This window comes from Triturus cristatus, chromosome 6 (genome assembly GCF_964204655.1).
Source record: "Triturus cristatus chromosome 6, aTriCri1.1, whole genome shotgun sequence".
Lineage (NCBI taxonomy): Eukaryota > Metazoa > Chordata > Amphibia > Caudata > Salamandridae > Triturus > Triturus cristatus.
Genome location: NC_140589.1, coordinates 709,502,297 through 709,520,401, shown reverse-complemented (window position 1 = coordinate 709,520,401; position 18,105 = coordinate 709,502,297). Strand labels below are relative to the sequence as shown.

Here is an 18,105-nt window from a genome sequence, read left to right as displayed (position 1 = left end):
TAAGGGATGCAGCCGCAGACGTGCAGGCTTTGCGACCCCACGAGTCCTGAGATCTGCTCTCTTTATCTGGTGGGACAGAAGAAGAAGCCGATACAGCGCGAGTCTTTCTTGCTGCCGCTACGATTACCGAGTCTGCAGGACGGTCGATCTTAAAGACCGGATTAGAGGTAGCCGGCTTACATTTCTTAAGGATGCGAGCCGGCACCGCCTTGATGGTTGCTGGAGTTAAGAAGGTGTCCATGACAGGGTCCAGGATCCCAGGAACCAATGGAAGTAATGGTCGAGATGCAGTCTTCTGATGAAGAGTCTCGAAAATCACCATCGTCGTGACTTGCGGGACGGACATCTCAATGTTAAGTTTGAGCACCCCTCTGCAGAACCTCATGGTATGTGTTGATATCATTTATGGGTGAGACCCTGGAGACCGGGCTGTCCGATAGTGTGGGGGAGTAATCCTTCTTTGAGGACCGGGTGGAGGAAGACGATGAAGTAGATGGTGTTCTTCTACTTCGTCGATGATCACGGGGTCTCTCGTGATCTGACTGCACGATCTTCTCGCCTGGGGGAGCGCGATCTAGGGCGCTGTCTCTCAGGTGACTTCTCGCATGCTTGCCTGGGAGGACTCACTCTGTCCACTTCGTCCACCAATCTTTGAAGAGGAGATCTATGCGCCAGACTGGCATACTCTTGCATCCTCCTTGTCGCCCCCAAGTCCTGCCAGTGACGTACGGGCAGCAGACATCTGGGCGACATTTGAACCGAAGGGGTCTCGCGTTGTCTTGAAGGAGACCTGCGGACCTGGCTAGCAACTTCTCTATGTGAGAGACCTTGCGGAGTAGCTGACCTTGGAGAAGCCCCCTTGGATGAGTGCGAGGACGAATGGCGCAAAGCTGACCGTCACTAGGACCACCGATCCATCCCCAGACCTCACCGAGGTCTGTCTCGACGTCGATCTTGGCTCCTGCCTTCCCGCTTGTCGGGCCTCCCGTCTGCTCGACGTCGAACGCCGTCTCGACGCCGACCGGTGCCGATGAGAAGCAGGCGAAGAATGCAGCCTTGACGTCGAACGGCGATGTGAAGCAGACGACGGAGGGACTCTCTCTCTCGACGCCGAACTTAGTCTAGACGACAGCGGAGCGGTGTCCAATCTCTACGTCGACGGTCTGCGCGACGATGGCTGAGGGGTATTTTTCGCCCTTGGATACGACGACGGAGACCTCATCCTCGACGCCGATCGTCGCCTGGTTGACGACGGCGGAGGAGTCTTCGCTCTCGACGTCGATCGCTGATGGAACTGCGATGACAGAAGCGAGCCTGCCCTCGACGACGGAGGGGTGACACACCTCGACGCCGATCGTCGCCGAGTTGACGACGGCGGAGGGTCTCTGCTCCTCGACGCCTATCGTCGCCAGGTTGACGACGGCGGAGGGGTCTTATCTCTCGACGCCGATCGTCGCCGGGTTGACGACGGCGGATCTCGAATCTTCGACGTAGACGACGTACCTTTTCTCGACGGCAAGCCCGCTGTCGAAGTTATTTTCTTAGCCACCTGAAGATCTTTTTTCAGCGCCGAGCCCGACGCTGAAGTAGAAGGACGCGAGGACTTGCTTCCAGAAGGCGTTCTAGACCTCTTGGAGCCCTTCCTTACCGGAGATCTTCCTCTAGATGATTTACCTGCCAGGCCATACAGGCAAATTCTTTCCCTGTCCTTCAAAGTTCTTCTGGACAGGTTCTGGCAGTGAGGACAGGTCTTAGGATCATGGTCCTCCGGTAGATAAAGAATACAGACCCTATGAGAATCAGTCTTGGCCTTCTTTTTACCACAAGAAGGGCAAGGGTCAAAAAGAGATGGCATTTTAAGATATTAAAAAATGCCCAAACCTGTCAAAAAAAGACAGCTTCTTACTTTAACAGATGAAAGACGTCGAAGTAAGGAATAAAAGTTGTAAAAAGTAAATATTTTCTGACAAAAATCAGAAAAAAGTGGAGCTGTGTTGCCAGGATCCTTCCTGAAGGAGCCGGAAAGAACTGACCTAACTGTCACCCCTGAGGCATGATGGGAAGCTGGGGGTCAGGTGTGCCTTAAAGGCACGGTGTCAGTTTATTGCTATGCAGCTACAGGTTAGCTTTTCAGTCTTTTTAGACTGGGTATTTGCAATGCAGCCTGGGAGCTTCCTATGCTTTCAGTGATTTATGAGAATTTCTACTGTTTGCTGAGCATTTAAACAGTTTCTAAACAAACTTTGTTATTGTTTCTCCTGTTTCTAATGCATGTTTTTCAGGTATGGTAGAAATTCCTTACGGCATGATTCAGCTCTGGTGTTTATTAGGCTGCAATTGTGTGTATGTATATATATATATATATATATATATATATATATATATATATATATATATATATATATATATATATATATATATATATATATATATATATATATATATATATATATATATATATATATATATATATATATATATATATATATATATCCAAACGAATCGTAACGCCGTTTTTTTCAAGAAAGATTTTCACTGGAGTGACAAAACCATCTAAATAAATACACGCTGAGAAAATCTTGTGGCCATTGCATCGTTTCTTGAAAAAAAACGGCGTTACGATTCGTTTGGATATTGGGAGTCGCTTTCCCGCCGTGGCCCGCTACTGCAAGTGGCTTTGGTCTTCGTAGCGAAACAGAAGAAGTGGATATATATATATATATATATATATATATATATATATAAAATTCACTGAAAAAACCATAGGTTTCACACACGTTATAGTTAGCGGACATTTCACTCATAAAAAACCAATGAAATTCCCCCGTTATAGTTAGTGCAGGCAACTATAACTCACGCGACCGCAATCCTCTGCTGATGAAATATATGTGTCTTTATGATAAAAAAATATTTGTAATATATGTATAGCTAAAATTTAATGGAAGACGACATGGGCAAATAAGTGTCTAAATACAGTATTAGCATCAGCAGAGGATTGCGGTCGCGTGAGTTATAGTTGCCTGCACTAACTATAACGGGGGAATTTCATTGGTTTTTTATGAGTGAAATGTCCGCTAACTATAACGTGTGTGAAACCTATGGTTTTTTCAGTGAATTTGCAAGGTTTTTTAAATGCTAATTCCTAACTATAACGTGTGTGAAACCTATGGTTTTTTCAGTGAATTTGTACGGTTTTTTAAATGCTAAGTTACTTTACGCCGTTCGTGGCGTGCGTGCCCACTTCACGCAGTTCGTTCCGTGCGCGCACGGTGCGCTTCGCGCACCGTGCGCGCACAGTGAGCACGCGGTGCGCTTCGCGCACCGCGCGCCCACTTTACGCAGTTAGTGCCGTGCACGCACAGTGGGCACGCGGTGCGCTATGCGCACCGCGTGCCCACGTTACGCAGGATGGGCCATGTACGCACGATGCGCTTCGCGCACCGTCCGCACACGGAGGACATATTATGCGCTTCGTTGTGAAAGGTTATCTATCTATCTAAATGTTCAATATCAATTGAATTTTTGCCCTTGGGGGTTCTTTTGGGACACCCTAAGCAAGGCTAGGTGGTTTGGAGCTGTCTAGCCTGCCCCTTTTCATGATATCCAACTTTGTTTTTCCTCCCCCCCTCAGAGTGCGAGAGAGAAAATGGTGGCCGCCATTTCCTGGTTTCGACCGATTCGAATGTTTACTAAGATCTAACAGCCAATCAGAATCGCGCTCGCGCACGGCACCGTACGGTAAGCTTACCGTAAGCGCACGGTAAGCGCACGGTAAGCGCACGGTAAGCGCACGGTAAGCGCACGGTAAGCTGCCACAGATCTATATATTGATTTAAATGCTATTTTCTCAGGAACTACTGAACAGATTTACACCAGACCTACAAAAGGCACTTCCTTGACCTGTAGACTACCTCTCTGCCAAATTTCAAGTAACTCTGTTCAGCCGTTCGGGCTGTAGCTGTGTCTAAAGGTCCTATGGAAAAATGCATGGGGAAAATGCGTTTTGGGACCCCCCTTTTTTGTCAGCCCCCGCTTGACGAATCCCCCCGAGACTTTCAGGGTAGGAGCGGAGCGTAGCGCCCCATTAGTTTTGAAAATTTTGCGAGGATTCGTCGACCGGCGCCAAAGTTATTCCAAATAGAATGTTGCGGATTTCCTATGGAAACAGGGTCCTAACTAGAACTATCTACTGGCGACCGCCAGTAGATAATATACATATACATATACATACATACATACATACATACATACACACACACACACACAGGGCACATAATATAGTATTTCCGGGGTCCCGCGCATGGGCGGGAATATTCTAATGCTTATGACTATTAATGAGGATCCCCTGGAAAAGAACCATCAGAATCCATGTGATTGCATTCCCAATGGGGAAAAAATAAAATCACATCAGAATGTTATTCAATTTGTTGACCTTATTAGGCTAAAAGAGCTACCCACAAACCCAAGAGGCTCGGGGATAAATGCCTAAACAAAACAATGGCACTCGTAGGAATCACTCGGAAAAATCAATACATTGTTTAAATGGATAGATAGCCATTTGCAGTTAATGTGCATGTATGTTTAGAATAACAAACAATATTAAATTGTCAATAGTAGTCGATTTGCCTTCGTTGGTTGTTTTTTATAGTTGTTGACGTTTTGATTCAAAATAAAATGAACATCTTATCTGGACATAAATGATATGGGGAACATCTGAAACGACTAATGAATATAAATTAGCAAAAGAGGGAATCGGGTGGTCTTGTGTAATGCAAATTAAAGAAGCATAGTGAATATTACCAGACAACCACAAATTAGGGAAAGCTGCAACAAACTGCCAAATTTTATATGGTCACCCTTGTGAAGTGGCCAAACAATTGGTACTTACTCAGGGGGCAAAAGATTTAACCTGCAAAAATCGATACCAGCATTAAGCATCACTTACATAATTAAGCCATTACAAGAATGACCTTAATGCTTTTATACGTCAGTCATCTAAATATAGATAGGCAGATTCCCATTCTTCAGAGGTATGCAGGATCTCAACTGATTTGCATATGACTGGGTCCAAACTCGGGTGGCAAAGTGAGCCAAAGAATGATGGATTAAACCCAGATCTCTTGACTGGGGGTGAGTGGTTGAAAAGTTTCATCACACTGTCCATCATCTTGTTGTGTTTGCTATGTTCGCCCAAAGTGACCAAGGGTATGCCCAGACGTGGGTCCCCTACTCGCTGTGCCACTGGATTCAAGCTAGCCTGGCTAATGAGGGGTGCTTCCCTCAAACCAGTCCCAAGATGCTTGGTTTCGGTCCAGAGAGGACTTGGTCTGGCAGTTCGGGCTGGACTGTTCACATGAGAAGCAAGGTTAAGACTGATTTGCATATGGCTGGGTCCAAACTGGGGTGGCGTAGTGGGCAAAAAACAATGCATTAAATCCAGATCACTTGCCTGGGGGTGAGTGGTTGAAATGTTTCAGCACTCTGTTCGCTACAACCACCATCATGCACTTCAAAATCAATTGTGGGGCTGACTTCAGGCCAAAAGGTATTACTTTGTATTGGTAAAGGGAATGACCACCAAGAATCAAGGATTTCCGGTGTTTCCGAATGATAGAGCTATGAATGTAAGGCTGTTGGGTAACTAGTGCACACATCCACTCACCCCGACGGAGTTGGGGAATATACCTGGTGAAGCACCACCATCTGAAACACATTTCTTAATTTATCTGTTGTCCTGAGGTATAGGATTGGACAGTATTACAGTTTTGACCTTTTCTTTGCACCGCAAAGGCAAGAGTTTACTTCTGTAACTTTCAGTCAAAAGGGACCAGTTCCACTGCTTCTTTGATCAGAAGGGTGCTGACTTCCAAACAAAGCAACCTTAGATGGTACTAAGATGTCAACACCCATTTGCCATGTTGTCCCCCTCCAGTCAGATGACTGCTTATATTCTCCCCCTTCCCTGCCCCCATTGGAGAGGAAAACGGAGGGGGTGGGGGTGGAGGAAGAGTAGTCATTATATGGAAGGTTTTCCAGCAGCATCCGATGTTTGTGGGCTGCCTTTGCCTTTCGTAGTCTTCCAAGACTCAAAGGACTTCTGATGCTCTTTTAGCTGGTGGCACTGTTGCGAACACAAAGGTGTTTGTGCTCTCTAATTATAACACCACTTGTAAGGTTTATGACCATCTTCTGTACACCTTAAGCTGCTCCAGGACTACTGTTTTAAGGGTCTCCAATTCTGCTTTAATGTGCTTCATTTTGCGGTCAGCAGGAGCCAAAAACGAAGTATTACCTGAAAATGGTATGTTTAAAAATCCTTTGTTTCTGGTGCTTACAGTACTTATCGCCTTGCTTGTGTTTAGGTTTGGATTTGTGTTTATTTAAAACAGAACCTTCGATTCCCCTGTCATTGGAATGTTGACGCTAGCATGTGTTGTTTTTTAAAGCTGCCGTACCTCCGGGTTGTCGGCTGAATAGCTGTGTCACTGATCTTACAGAATAAAGGTTTTTACAAAAAAAAAAAAAAAAAAAAAAAAAAAATCCTTTGTTGAGCCTTGTGTTTTAATCCTCTCAGGCGCAGCCATTCAGATCAACAAAGGGCTAGGCTATGACAGTAGCAAAAGCAGCAAAGTCAATAGATTAAAAAGCAGCAGTAATCACTTAATTGGAGACCATCATATCCTAAGGAAGAACCGCTCAGAAGTCGTCTGGACTTACTTGTTGAGGCAGCTTTTCTTGAAAATGCTGAGGAGCCTCCCAGAGATACCTCTTACAGCCAGTAAGGCAGTTGCACCAAACATTCTTCTGCCAGAGTCCAGTTTCTTACATTCTTTCACATGAGGCAAAATAGAGGGTGGTGCAGTGGAATGGTGTTTTCTTGGCACTGCCTAATAGTATCAGGTGGACTGGCTGCATGCGAGAAGAGGGTCCTGCTTGGGAGCCTTGTTTGTTTGCAAGCGTGCTGGAGCCGATTTAATGGAATCTAGAACCAGAAACAACTGTATCGCCAATTCAAGATGACTTGGAACCAAAGCCAGTAAAGGACGAGCTGAGGAACGATGGTTAAAAAAAATAAAAACTGAAATCTTTGGTTCAACCAATTGTTTGCCGAGTTTATCTCTACCTCTCACCAGGACATTGGTAAAGGTGGTAATGTCCTCATTTGGGAGAGACCCTCATCTGTGGGGAATCCAAAATGGTCGGCGAGTACAGACAAAAGAATGAAGAACGAGTAGGTGTGATGAGAAGATCTGGTGTGTCTTATTTGACCTTCAACAACTTGTTAATCTGGAACAGACTGGTCAAGATTAATGTTGTGAAGCAGACTATCCATGTGAATGGCGACGCCTAATCAGACTTCTGGAGCGCCTTCTTAGTCTCAGACTCCTAACTGGTGTCACCAGAGCATTCATAGGAAGCTGAGGAACAGACAGTGGAGGTATAGTCAGTGGAGTTAACACCAGAAGAGTAACTTAAGGCACTGTTAGAGGAGTGGATTATGGAGACATCAGATGCACAGAAGACACCAGTGTGACAGAATGCGAAACTAGAGAGCCGCATGCTTCAATGTAAGCACGGAGATTGAGAAGAGAATTACTGATGGTGAATTTTCCCTGAATGGTAAATAAGTCAGAGTAATCCTAATATAACATACGTGGAACCCCTCTCTTCTTTAACCTATAGATGCACTTAAAAGAAAGATGGAAGAATTAACTTCATGAGAAATACTAACATTGAATGTCTTCTTTCCTTCGATGTAAAGACAGCCTTCGACGTAGAAAGTCTTGTTCGCAACATCGACCTACCCCTCCATGATATTGAGTCTGCCCTCAACAGTAAGTAAGCTGTGACTGACCCTACCTTGGACATCAAGTGGTCCAAGTTAGTTGCGTCTTGCAGGACATCTCCCTGGATCTACCCAGCAGGTGGTCCATGGGACGGTTAAAAGTATGAAGGTAGAGAAGTTACCAATACACATTCCTCCGCTCTTCCAGATACCTATTAATATCTGCACTGTTCCCTTCTGAAGATCATCTTTACAAGTTCTTCTTGACATCTTTTTAGAAAAGTCACAAGTCTGGACGATGAATGAAAAAAAGGTAGGCAGAAAATACAGACAGTATGAGTATGCAGTTTGGGCCTTTTTCCTGCCACATTTAGGACACTTCACAGAACGATGTTTTTTGTAAAGAAATTATATCTTGTCAGAATTAGAAAAAATGCATGTGAAGCTCTAAAGACAACATGAAGTTGTGTTTGTAAGTTTTGGAAAGGTTCTCAAAAAGAAATCCGTACTCTGGGATCCTGTCAGCAGTAACTGGACAAAACAACTTGCTCAACAGCCTAAAGGGCATGATGGGATGGTGGATGTATGCCAGGCCATAAAGGAGAAGCAGGCCTCAGAGGCTACATCATTTCCATTTTCTCAATCTCATTTAACAAAAAAACAAAAAAAAGTTTGTATAAGTGTTTAAGTCACTGTTTTCTCTAGTGACTTTTTTGGTAAATTGTTTTTTTTTTTTAGGACGTTGTCTAAAATTGACAAATATAACCCTTACTATGCAGTTTTAAAATCTTTTATTTTTCTTTGAAAACAAAGGATTGTTTTTCTTTCGTTTTTCTTTCTTAATAAAAGCATTCTATATTTCTGAAAAATGCTCCAGGACCTACACATGGGTGGGATAATTCAGTGCTTATCTCAAACAACGAACATCCACTGGAGGAGAACAACCCATGTCCAGGATTACAAAAGATTTGTCATGAAATTAAAATGCGTTACCTGTAGTAGTTGTAGTGTTAGTGGTAATGGTTGGTGCAGCAGTAGGAGTAGCAGTAGTTACATTTGTAGTCTGGTTTGCTGTGAAAAAGAACACATTAAAATATACATGAAATCCTCTTAAATTAAATACAGACATTGCCATATATTGAGCATAAATATAAATGAGTCGTATATACATGATTTAAGTTTGATAAGTGGAAGACCTATCGCACATTTATCTTCTTGTACAGTGAAATCTCTTAGAAGGTACACAGAGATAGAATACAAAGTACACACCAGGAGTAAAATTTCTAAGTGAAATGGACCCTTTCTAAACTTTTGTTACTGAAACATAAAGGAATCAATAAGGCAGTCTGTCTTGGTTTACCTATAATGATTAAAGTGACACTGCACACTGAGCAATCGATTGACAATTTATATTTACATTGCATTATCAGAAGCTCATGAATCGCTGCTTTTGCGCCTATTTACATCCACACATGAAAACGACACTGCAAAAAAAAGTACCCTGGAAACATTCGAGACTTGTAGTGTCAAGTTCTTGTTTTTATATTAAAGATTACCATAATTTTTAACACTTAATTGCTTAGGCAGCGTTGTTTCAATAGTTATGGTTATATATTGTACAGTAACTTATCCTAGTGTGTAAACATATTCAGCACTGAAACAAACCTAATCTTAACCATTATCTTCGTACTTAAAACAGATTTAGGAAAAACTAAAATATTTTTGCAATTTGTACGTAGCGAAGCACTTGCTAACACTTCGAAACAAAACTTTGACATCTACCTGTCAGGATCCGGAGGAGCACAAGGCACAGTCCTCAATAAATCAGTGGTCTACATCAAAGACAGACTAGTTACAGCTACGGACAATAAATAGTAATTGATTACTACAAGAGCTTTCAGACATGCTTGCTAGAAATCATTCATCAGTTCTTTTACAGGAACTCAAAATGTTCTGCAGGATTGTAAGATACAATTTTAAAATTAGGATATGAAAAATACGTTTTTTTTTTAGTTTGAGTAAACTTTTTGTAAGAAACTATGATATTTTAATATTCCAGAAAACCTGGGATCTCAGCCTACAATGCTCGATGGGTTCCAGTGTACTCACCGAACTGTCTCGATCCCGCCGAGCATCTGGAAGCCCATCCATCTGGTTAAACCTGCTTATTAGTGGCCATGCTACGGCCCTGGAAAACTTTAATAGGGATTTCCAGGCTGTGCATTTTGTAGGTGATTTGAGTTTGTATTTGGTTCATTTTTAGAACAATGATGTTATTAACATTCCTAATATGAAGTTACCTGTTTTATTTAATTACATTGAATCACTGCTAGCCAGAACCATTGATGAACAAATTACTTAATGTATCTGGTAGAGACACAGTCTAGCTGCAGATTCCTTAACTTAGAATAGCCCCAGGCATCAGACTGGATCCAGAGAATTTTTCTAAGCAGCACCTCTGCATGCCGGGTGACGGCGCTTCATGGCTCTGCCCCGACGTCGACCACAGACATGACGTCAGTGGAGCCATATAAATCCCTCCCGGCGCGCTGACGCCAGTTTTCTTCAGGTGAAAACTTTCCGCGCCACAATGCAGAGCCACTAGGAAAACAGTGTGTGTGGGAACAGTGTGCCAAAATAGATGAAAAAACATTGAAACAATAACAGAAAGAATAGAATGGTGAGAAAATCACCATAACTGACAGTGAAAGAGCACTTTATACTGAAAGAAATTTAAGGAAAAGAGCAGAGTACCCGTTCTTAGAAAAGCGAACACTATGCCCTCCTATGAGGCAAAACTGCATTTTAAATAAATGTCAGTGCAAATGACAGGGAGTCTGGAACCAAACGATGCAACCGTGAATGGCAACAAGACCGGAACAACATGGCTCACGATAATCGACCGGGGATGGTGGGGGGGGAGGGAAGAAGGACATGAGTAAGCCCCATACTGGAAGTACCAGGGTGTAGGAGCGTAGAAGGACACATGACCCTACCACCCAATCACGATAATGGGTGGAGAAACAACATGTCCAACAGAATGAGCCCATCCTGCCCAGGAGGGAGTTGAAAGAGGCCCCCTCGCAGGAAGACAAAAGTCCCCTGAAAGGAGACTAGTGAGTAAAACCCAACCTGAAAAGGTCCTTGCAGAGTGGGGAAGATGGGTGGGCGTTAAGGAATCTGCGGCTAGACTGTGTCTACTAGATACATCGTTACCAAAGGTAAATAACACCTTCAACATGCCGGGAGGGACTTGTATGGCTCCACCGACATGTCCGTGGACTACTTCAGGGTGGAGCCATGTGGCCCCATCTCACGGCACGCAGAAGTGCTGCTGAGAACATTTTTCCGGATCCAGTCTCACGCCTGGGGATATTCTAAGTTAAGGATGCTGCGGCTAGATGTCTCGTTCAGATAAGTTTCGCAAGGCGCATCTTTGTTGAGGAGGAGATTTTAATGCAAGACTCATCCAGTGATCTGAATTATACTTTGATAGGAGCATTCTAGAGTGTGCTGATTAGAGAGGTAGCGAGTTAATGTCATACCTAGAGTCATTTGATTTGAATAATGCGATGGAAGTCTCCCTCTGTAATAGATTTTATTTTTAGCACAAGCTGCTTAACTGAGATTATTCACTATGGCACAACCATTTCTTCATATTTTGGTGACCACAACCCCATTGAAATAGCCTGCTCAGTAACCTCGAGGGTAAATATTAAGGTAGATAAAGGGGTTAGAAAATGCCAGAAACCGGTCCTAGGAAGCTTGTTTCCGGTCCAGGGAAGACATGGCTTGGCAGTTCGGGCTGGACTGTTCCAATGAGGCACAGGGTCAGACTGATTTGCATATGGCCATGTCTGAACTGGGGTGGCAGAGTGGGCTAAAGAACATTGATGGATTAAACCCAGATCAGTTGACTGGGGGTGAGTGCTTGCAATGATCAACGCTCCGTCCATCATTTCCTTTGGTTTTTGCGTTAGAAAATTGCAGCCATCTTAGACTAATGTGGAAACTTCAAGATCCATCCCAGTTCCTGGGAACAATAATAAAGCAGAATCAGGTGCTGGTCATTAATTGCTTGACGGGAGAGGCTGCCCAAGATCGGTTAGTTAAATACTTTAATGCCCTTTGTTCAAATATAAAACAAGCCCTTATGAAACCCCCTAGATCTACACATACGTTGTTGTGTGTCGATTTAGATACCGTACATAGGTTTCCCGATTTATGTCCTTATATAGGCACAATTCGCATTGCCCATATTTAGGCATAGAAATCCTACCCTTATTTAGGCATTATCCATGCTAACCAAATACAGGCACCTACATCCGTTCATCTACGTCACAACGAGTTCTTGGAAAACCAGACTCTTAAGCGTTTAGGACTTCCCCTTGCTTGGATATTGATTTCTCCATGAACTCATTTATTATGCATGAACATCTATTCCTTAGGGGTTCATTCATGACGTTCTTCTGCCAGACTTTTACCTCAATACTGTCATTCCTCAACATCTTCAAGGTATAAATAAATATACCTTCACTTACCATGGCAAACCACAGTTCGGCTGCCTACTTGCACGACGCGGCTCGCCACAGCAAGTTCGGAAGTCAGTCAAGTCCCCGTCTGACACACTGACCAGACGCGGTCATCCTCCTCGCAGAGAATCCAGCTCCAGTGTTTGACTCCCCTTGCGGGGTGTTCGAGATCGAGACTCGGAAAGAGATTCCAACCTCACTCATTCTAAGGCATGGAGCGGACTAGAACCTAGAGGGACATTTGGTAAATCTTGGCAACTATAGCTAAACTAGATTATAGACAAACAGCTCCTACTTCTTACCTCGTACTACACTGGGGTAGAACTAGCTAGAAGCATCAGATGAGTATTAACATTTTAGCCTGTGTTATTGATGTATGTATTTTTATGAATATCTGTTATAGATACAAACCACGCTATTGCAGTATTATTTTATCTTACTGCTAACGCTGTACATATTATACTTCGCATTCTGTCTTACTATTGTAGCAGTTCATATCTCTTGCACGAGAAATAAGACTGTTCAATAAACCCTTTTTATTGAAACGCCCGTCCATCTATTTCTGTGTAACTCTGTAGAAACAAAGCATGCACGATTAAAGTGAAACGGTTATCTCTTGTTTCCACGATTCTGAGATTGTTCCGATTCTAAGGGAAACAAAGTTGTCATGTTTAAGCGGTTGTCAGAAACAAATCCCTTCTTGTTTATTCAAGACGTTTTCTAGTGACCTCGGAGTTAGCTGGCACACACAAGTAATTAAGTTGAATGTACTCGATAGAGACATACTGACATCAGTCCTGTGTCAAAACTATAGTGTATATTATTCCAATGCGCAGAGCCTATCAGGGATATAGGAACCACACTACATGGCACCCAACATTTTGGTAAGGCACTAATTTAATGATAGAAACTGAAGTAACTCAGTTGTGCTTTTCTTAGAGACCCTACTCATAATACCCCATAAGACGTCTGGAGTGGGTAGGGATAATACCCGCCATAGCTGAGTAGGACAAAAATCCTATGTACTAGCTGTTTGGCTTGTTCAACGTTGAAGGATACAGTGTTCCAAAATATTGTGCACCTTATCTTTGTTCCCTTGGAACTTGCTCTGCAATTTTCATTAAACAAATGCCCCTAAACGAGGATAACACCGGAACCGGTGGAGCTGTACCAGACTATGTTGCAGCAGCTTTTGATTATACAGGTTTTAATGAAACCGATGAAAATGCAAAAATCATCGCTCCAAATTTAAGGCGAGCCATCACTCTAAAACTTATAAAACATGGCCTAACACCAAGAGGTGGTAGAGCAGTTTTTGTGATAGAGGCACATGAATCTCACCAGACAGGTATTCTATTCATGGATAGTATTCCCAGAATCAAATCCAGTACCTAAAATGTTTCACTTCTACAAAGAAGATGAACCACCTGAGGAATATATTCCTTTCGAGGATATTGAAATCCCACTCACATACCAGAAGCATGATCTCTGGTTTAAAGGCGCCCTAAAACATTACAATCACATTACCAGGCTCGGTCCACTAGGTAGACCAGGAGCAACATGGCCGATTTTAGCCGGCTACACACCTCATCCGGACATTGAAGCAATGTCAGACGTAGAATTACTTAATCAGATACAACATTTAATAGAATTGCACAGTTAAACCACAACTGTCTGAAAGTCCTGAAAGGCCTTTACTAAAAACAATCCTACCTCTTCTAAAAAGAAGTGGGAAAATAACAAACAATATTCAAAAGATTCTCAATCCAGAGGTAGGTCTCCTCAAAAGGAGCCCTCTGAAAGGAGGTATAACTTCAGGAATAGGGATAATTTGAAAAAATATGACGGGTATCAAGATACTGATACACGTTCCTCTCGTACCTTTCAGATATCGTCACAGACATCCGAAAGAAGAGGACGGTCAGATCAAAAAGAAGAACGCGTGAAATCCAAAGACGATCAACACGTTCAGAAAAACCAACCAAAACCTCAATTCTCCAAGAAGAAAGTAGCAGGTCTGAAGATCAGACATGCCGAGGATTCTGAGAACACAACTCAAGAACGGAGAATGGGCTCAGACAATGTTGGACAGCGCAGCAGAAGTATCAATAGCTCGCCAGAACCTGAAGGGACTTCTGGAGACAGTGTTCCTGAATGAAGACATCAGAGTTAAAACTGCAGACACCAGGGTTAGTTCTCCACAAAGTTTATATGAAATAACACTCGGGATGGAGGGAGACATACCAACAAAAGTGAAAGCACTCTTTTGGGAGCGACTTTCAAAGGGTTACTTCTAGCACAACGGGACTGGCCACCAGAATTTGTCAGAGTGACCACATGGCGAAGACATCATTATGCCAACCTTCTCTAACCATGTTCCAGTACATTTAAAATATACTTATGCCAGGAAATGGGCAGTGGCCCAAGCCCCAGCATTATACAAAAATCATGTAGGATGGGATGAGGACTCCTAAACTCGATGTAAAACATTTGCAGTGCAAAATGCACATAGTACAGCATTAATGAATAACGTTGTGCGTAAAAAATATAAAACCACATTAGATATTTCTAACGGTTTCTTTTGTCAGAACATAGCTCCTGAAAGTAGGTATTTGACAGCTTTCTCAATAATGGGGACCCAGCGTCAACTCTGTCGTCTCCCTAAGGGATTCAAGAATAGTCCAGGGTTAGTCTCAGCAAGGGTAAATGTTACTACAAAATTATGATAAGACATTGTCATATGTCGATGATATCTATATGACAGACGATGACCTGAACAGGTACTTTAACAGGGTGAATACCATTATACTGGGCTTCACCTCTGAAGGTTATAAATTAATTTTTTTTAAAACGTGAATTCTCCATCTCAACGTCCTTTTCCTAGGATATGAACTATCAAGTGAAGGCAAAAGCCTGGCAGCCAACTTTTTAGAAAAAAGTGTGCGCTGCTCCAATCTCCAACAACAATGAAAAACGTAGTCGATTGTAGGTTTCCTACATTTTGTTAGAACATACATTCTAAACTACGCTGAAAGGGTTAAACCTCTACGAATTAATCAAACCTGGTTTTAAAATCACACATTGGACACAGGAACACACAGAAATCCTGCGTTCCCTACAAGCTGACATGTAAGCAACAAAACACTTACAAACACGCGTAAACGTACGCAACTTAGTGATCCGCATCATTCCGGGTCAATGCGGGTTCACCTACTTAACCTTTAACGAAGGTGAAAAAGTACCAATTGCATAGAAATCACATTTGCATACACAAGCAGAAATTAAATTTACATGGACAGAAAAAATTCTGACAGCAGTTTAAACCGCTGTAGCAAAAGAAAGAGCCCTAGCACAGGAGAAACGCATTATGGTCGTAACTCCTGTACCAGCCTTGGAGGCAGTTACAAAAGTGAGCATTACGAATGCAAAAGCTTTACATCCAGGATGGATACAGTGGGTTAATTCTCTTGCTGCAACTGATGTTGAATATGTTTTTGATCCTTATTTAAAAATTCAAGCCTTCCTGCAATACGAACACAAATTTTGTCTGCCTACTGAAATTCTCCCTCTTGACCAGTACGAATTTATAATTTATACTGACGGATCTGCACAACCCGCTACGGGGAGTAAGCAAGCTTATAATGCAGCATGCGCGATCGTTAAAGGTCGTATGCTCGATGGCAAATTTAGACCAATGGTTACAAAAACGCAATCTCTAGGAGATAGTACAGCTCAGCAAGCTGAACTACAAGCATTTAAAATGGCACTTGAAAATACGGATCATGAATTCCCCACACTCCTAGTGTGCGAATCTTTTTATTGTATTCAATAATACAATTAATATTTACAGAATTGGCTTCAAAATGGTTTCAAAGATGCAAAAGGTGGCACAATCAAGCATAAAACGCTTTGGGAACAAGTAGTTCAGTTGCAAAACGGACTGCAAAACACTCACGTGATACACACGGAGTCATCAACGTGATGGCATTCACATTGTAGGGAATGCATTGGCTGATGAAGCCGCGAAAGGGGCTATGCAAACTGCTTCCGTAGCGGCAATCATTCGTTCAAAAAACGAAAATAGACAGTGAAATAATACTGGCTGTCAATGCTTCAAGCAAAGGCAGCGGTGCAGAGTTACCTAAAAGGTTTCCACTCAAATACTCATATATAATTGACGCGAACAATGTGCCGTTTGCTCGAATCCCTGGAGTGGGGGATAGGGTAATACCAAACATGGAACATAGATTAGGACTAATCCTAGCAGCACATGAAGGGATCACCTCTGCCCATGCAGGTGTTTCCGCCACAGTATCGTTATTAAAACAGAGATACTGGTGGCCAGGCATTAGGAAACAGACCCGGAATTATGTTTTGGACCGCGAAATATGCCAGAAGATGAAAGTCTCTACTGTGAAACGTCCTGCGCAGACGCCCCTGTTAATTTCAGATAAACCATTAGCATGTGTTTACCTGGACCACTGCGGTCCCTTACAAAGGGATGGTAACTATAAATATATCATGGTCGAAGTGGATTCGTGTTCAAGGTTCCTTTGGATGTGGCCTCAGCGCTCGGCTGATGTTCGAACGGTTATAAAAGATTTGTGAGTCTTTATCGGCACATACGCAATTGGCACACTACATTCTGAACAGGGTCCTGCATTTAGCTCTCGAGCTTACAAAGAAGCCATGGCCAGTTTGGGCGTAGCATTGCGGTATTCTTCTCCATTCCATCCTGAGGGAAATTCTGTTGTGGAAAGAAAAAACTGGGACATAAAGCAGTCTATAACAGCTAGGGTATTAGGTTCGGGTGATGGGTGGGCCAAACATCTTTATGGGGTCCAACGCTCATTAAACAATTTGCCAAGAAGTTCTCTAGGGGGTGTCACTCCATATGAAGTCCAATTTGGAACTAGAATGTTGATTCCGGACCTCAACATGAAAGGCACAGTGGTTGAAAATAAAACATTTGATATCAAAGATAGTTTGGCTGTCTTACAGGACTTAAATTAACTAAGATCGAAACAAAGCAACGTGTTCCTGAAGCCGACCACCAATGGGGAAAAACCAACCGCCCCAGCAAGGCCTGTCTGGATCCCAAAGCTTGGTGATCTAGTCAGAGAAAAGATCGTGGACAAGAAGGAATTTGGGCCTTCTAACAGACAACCAGTAACTGTCCTAGCAATCCACGGATCGAGAACAGTACTACTGCCGCCCCCTTGCTGGTAAAAAGGGGAAAAGATTTGAGTCCATCAACGTGATCAAACCACACTATGTGGCCGATATTAAGCAGTAGGCCAAATGGACTCCAACAATGTAGCAGGCGCACTCCGCTAGCTACAATCCAAGAGGTTCAAACCGAGAGACTCTTCACCTTTGAAGATTCAACAGTGAGAAATGAAGGACTAAGCAACAAAGCTATGGAACTCGTCCCTCTTGAGACCCAAATAACAGTTCGTCCTGATACACCTGTCTACAACGAAGTAACAAGTGATCAACTGATACCAGCGATTTCAACAAATCCTGATGCAATTCGAACCATTGACAGAACTGACTCTGGCTATTAACTTTGATATGTTTTCGGAGGATCCCAGCGAACCTGAAAAGACGCCAGCACAAAGAACTTTCAAAGAACAAGCAACAGACTTTTTTTATCTCCTGAAAAAGACTTAACTGGTTTCACCATGGATTGAACTATGGATATTTTTGGGAATAGTCTTCTTCCTACTTTTGTTAGCTCTGGTAATAACTCTGGATATGCTGATAAATGTAAGATATATTCAAATG

General features: G+C 42.9%; 1 protein-coding gene across 1 annotated transcript in view; it reads right to left on the bottom strand.

Annotated features, from left to right (window-relative positions):
• The window catches only part of CD164 (CD164 molecule), a 206,463-nt gene that overhangs the window by 33,859 nt on the left and 154,499 nt on the right, over window positions 1-18,105 (bottom strand). The window contains exon 5 of the mRNA XM_085611194.1: window positions 8,780-8,857. Within this exon, the coding sequence (XP_085467320.1) occupies window positions 8,780-8,857 (78 nt within the window). The remainder of the gene's footprint in view (window positions 1-8,779; window positions 8,858-18,105) is intronic.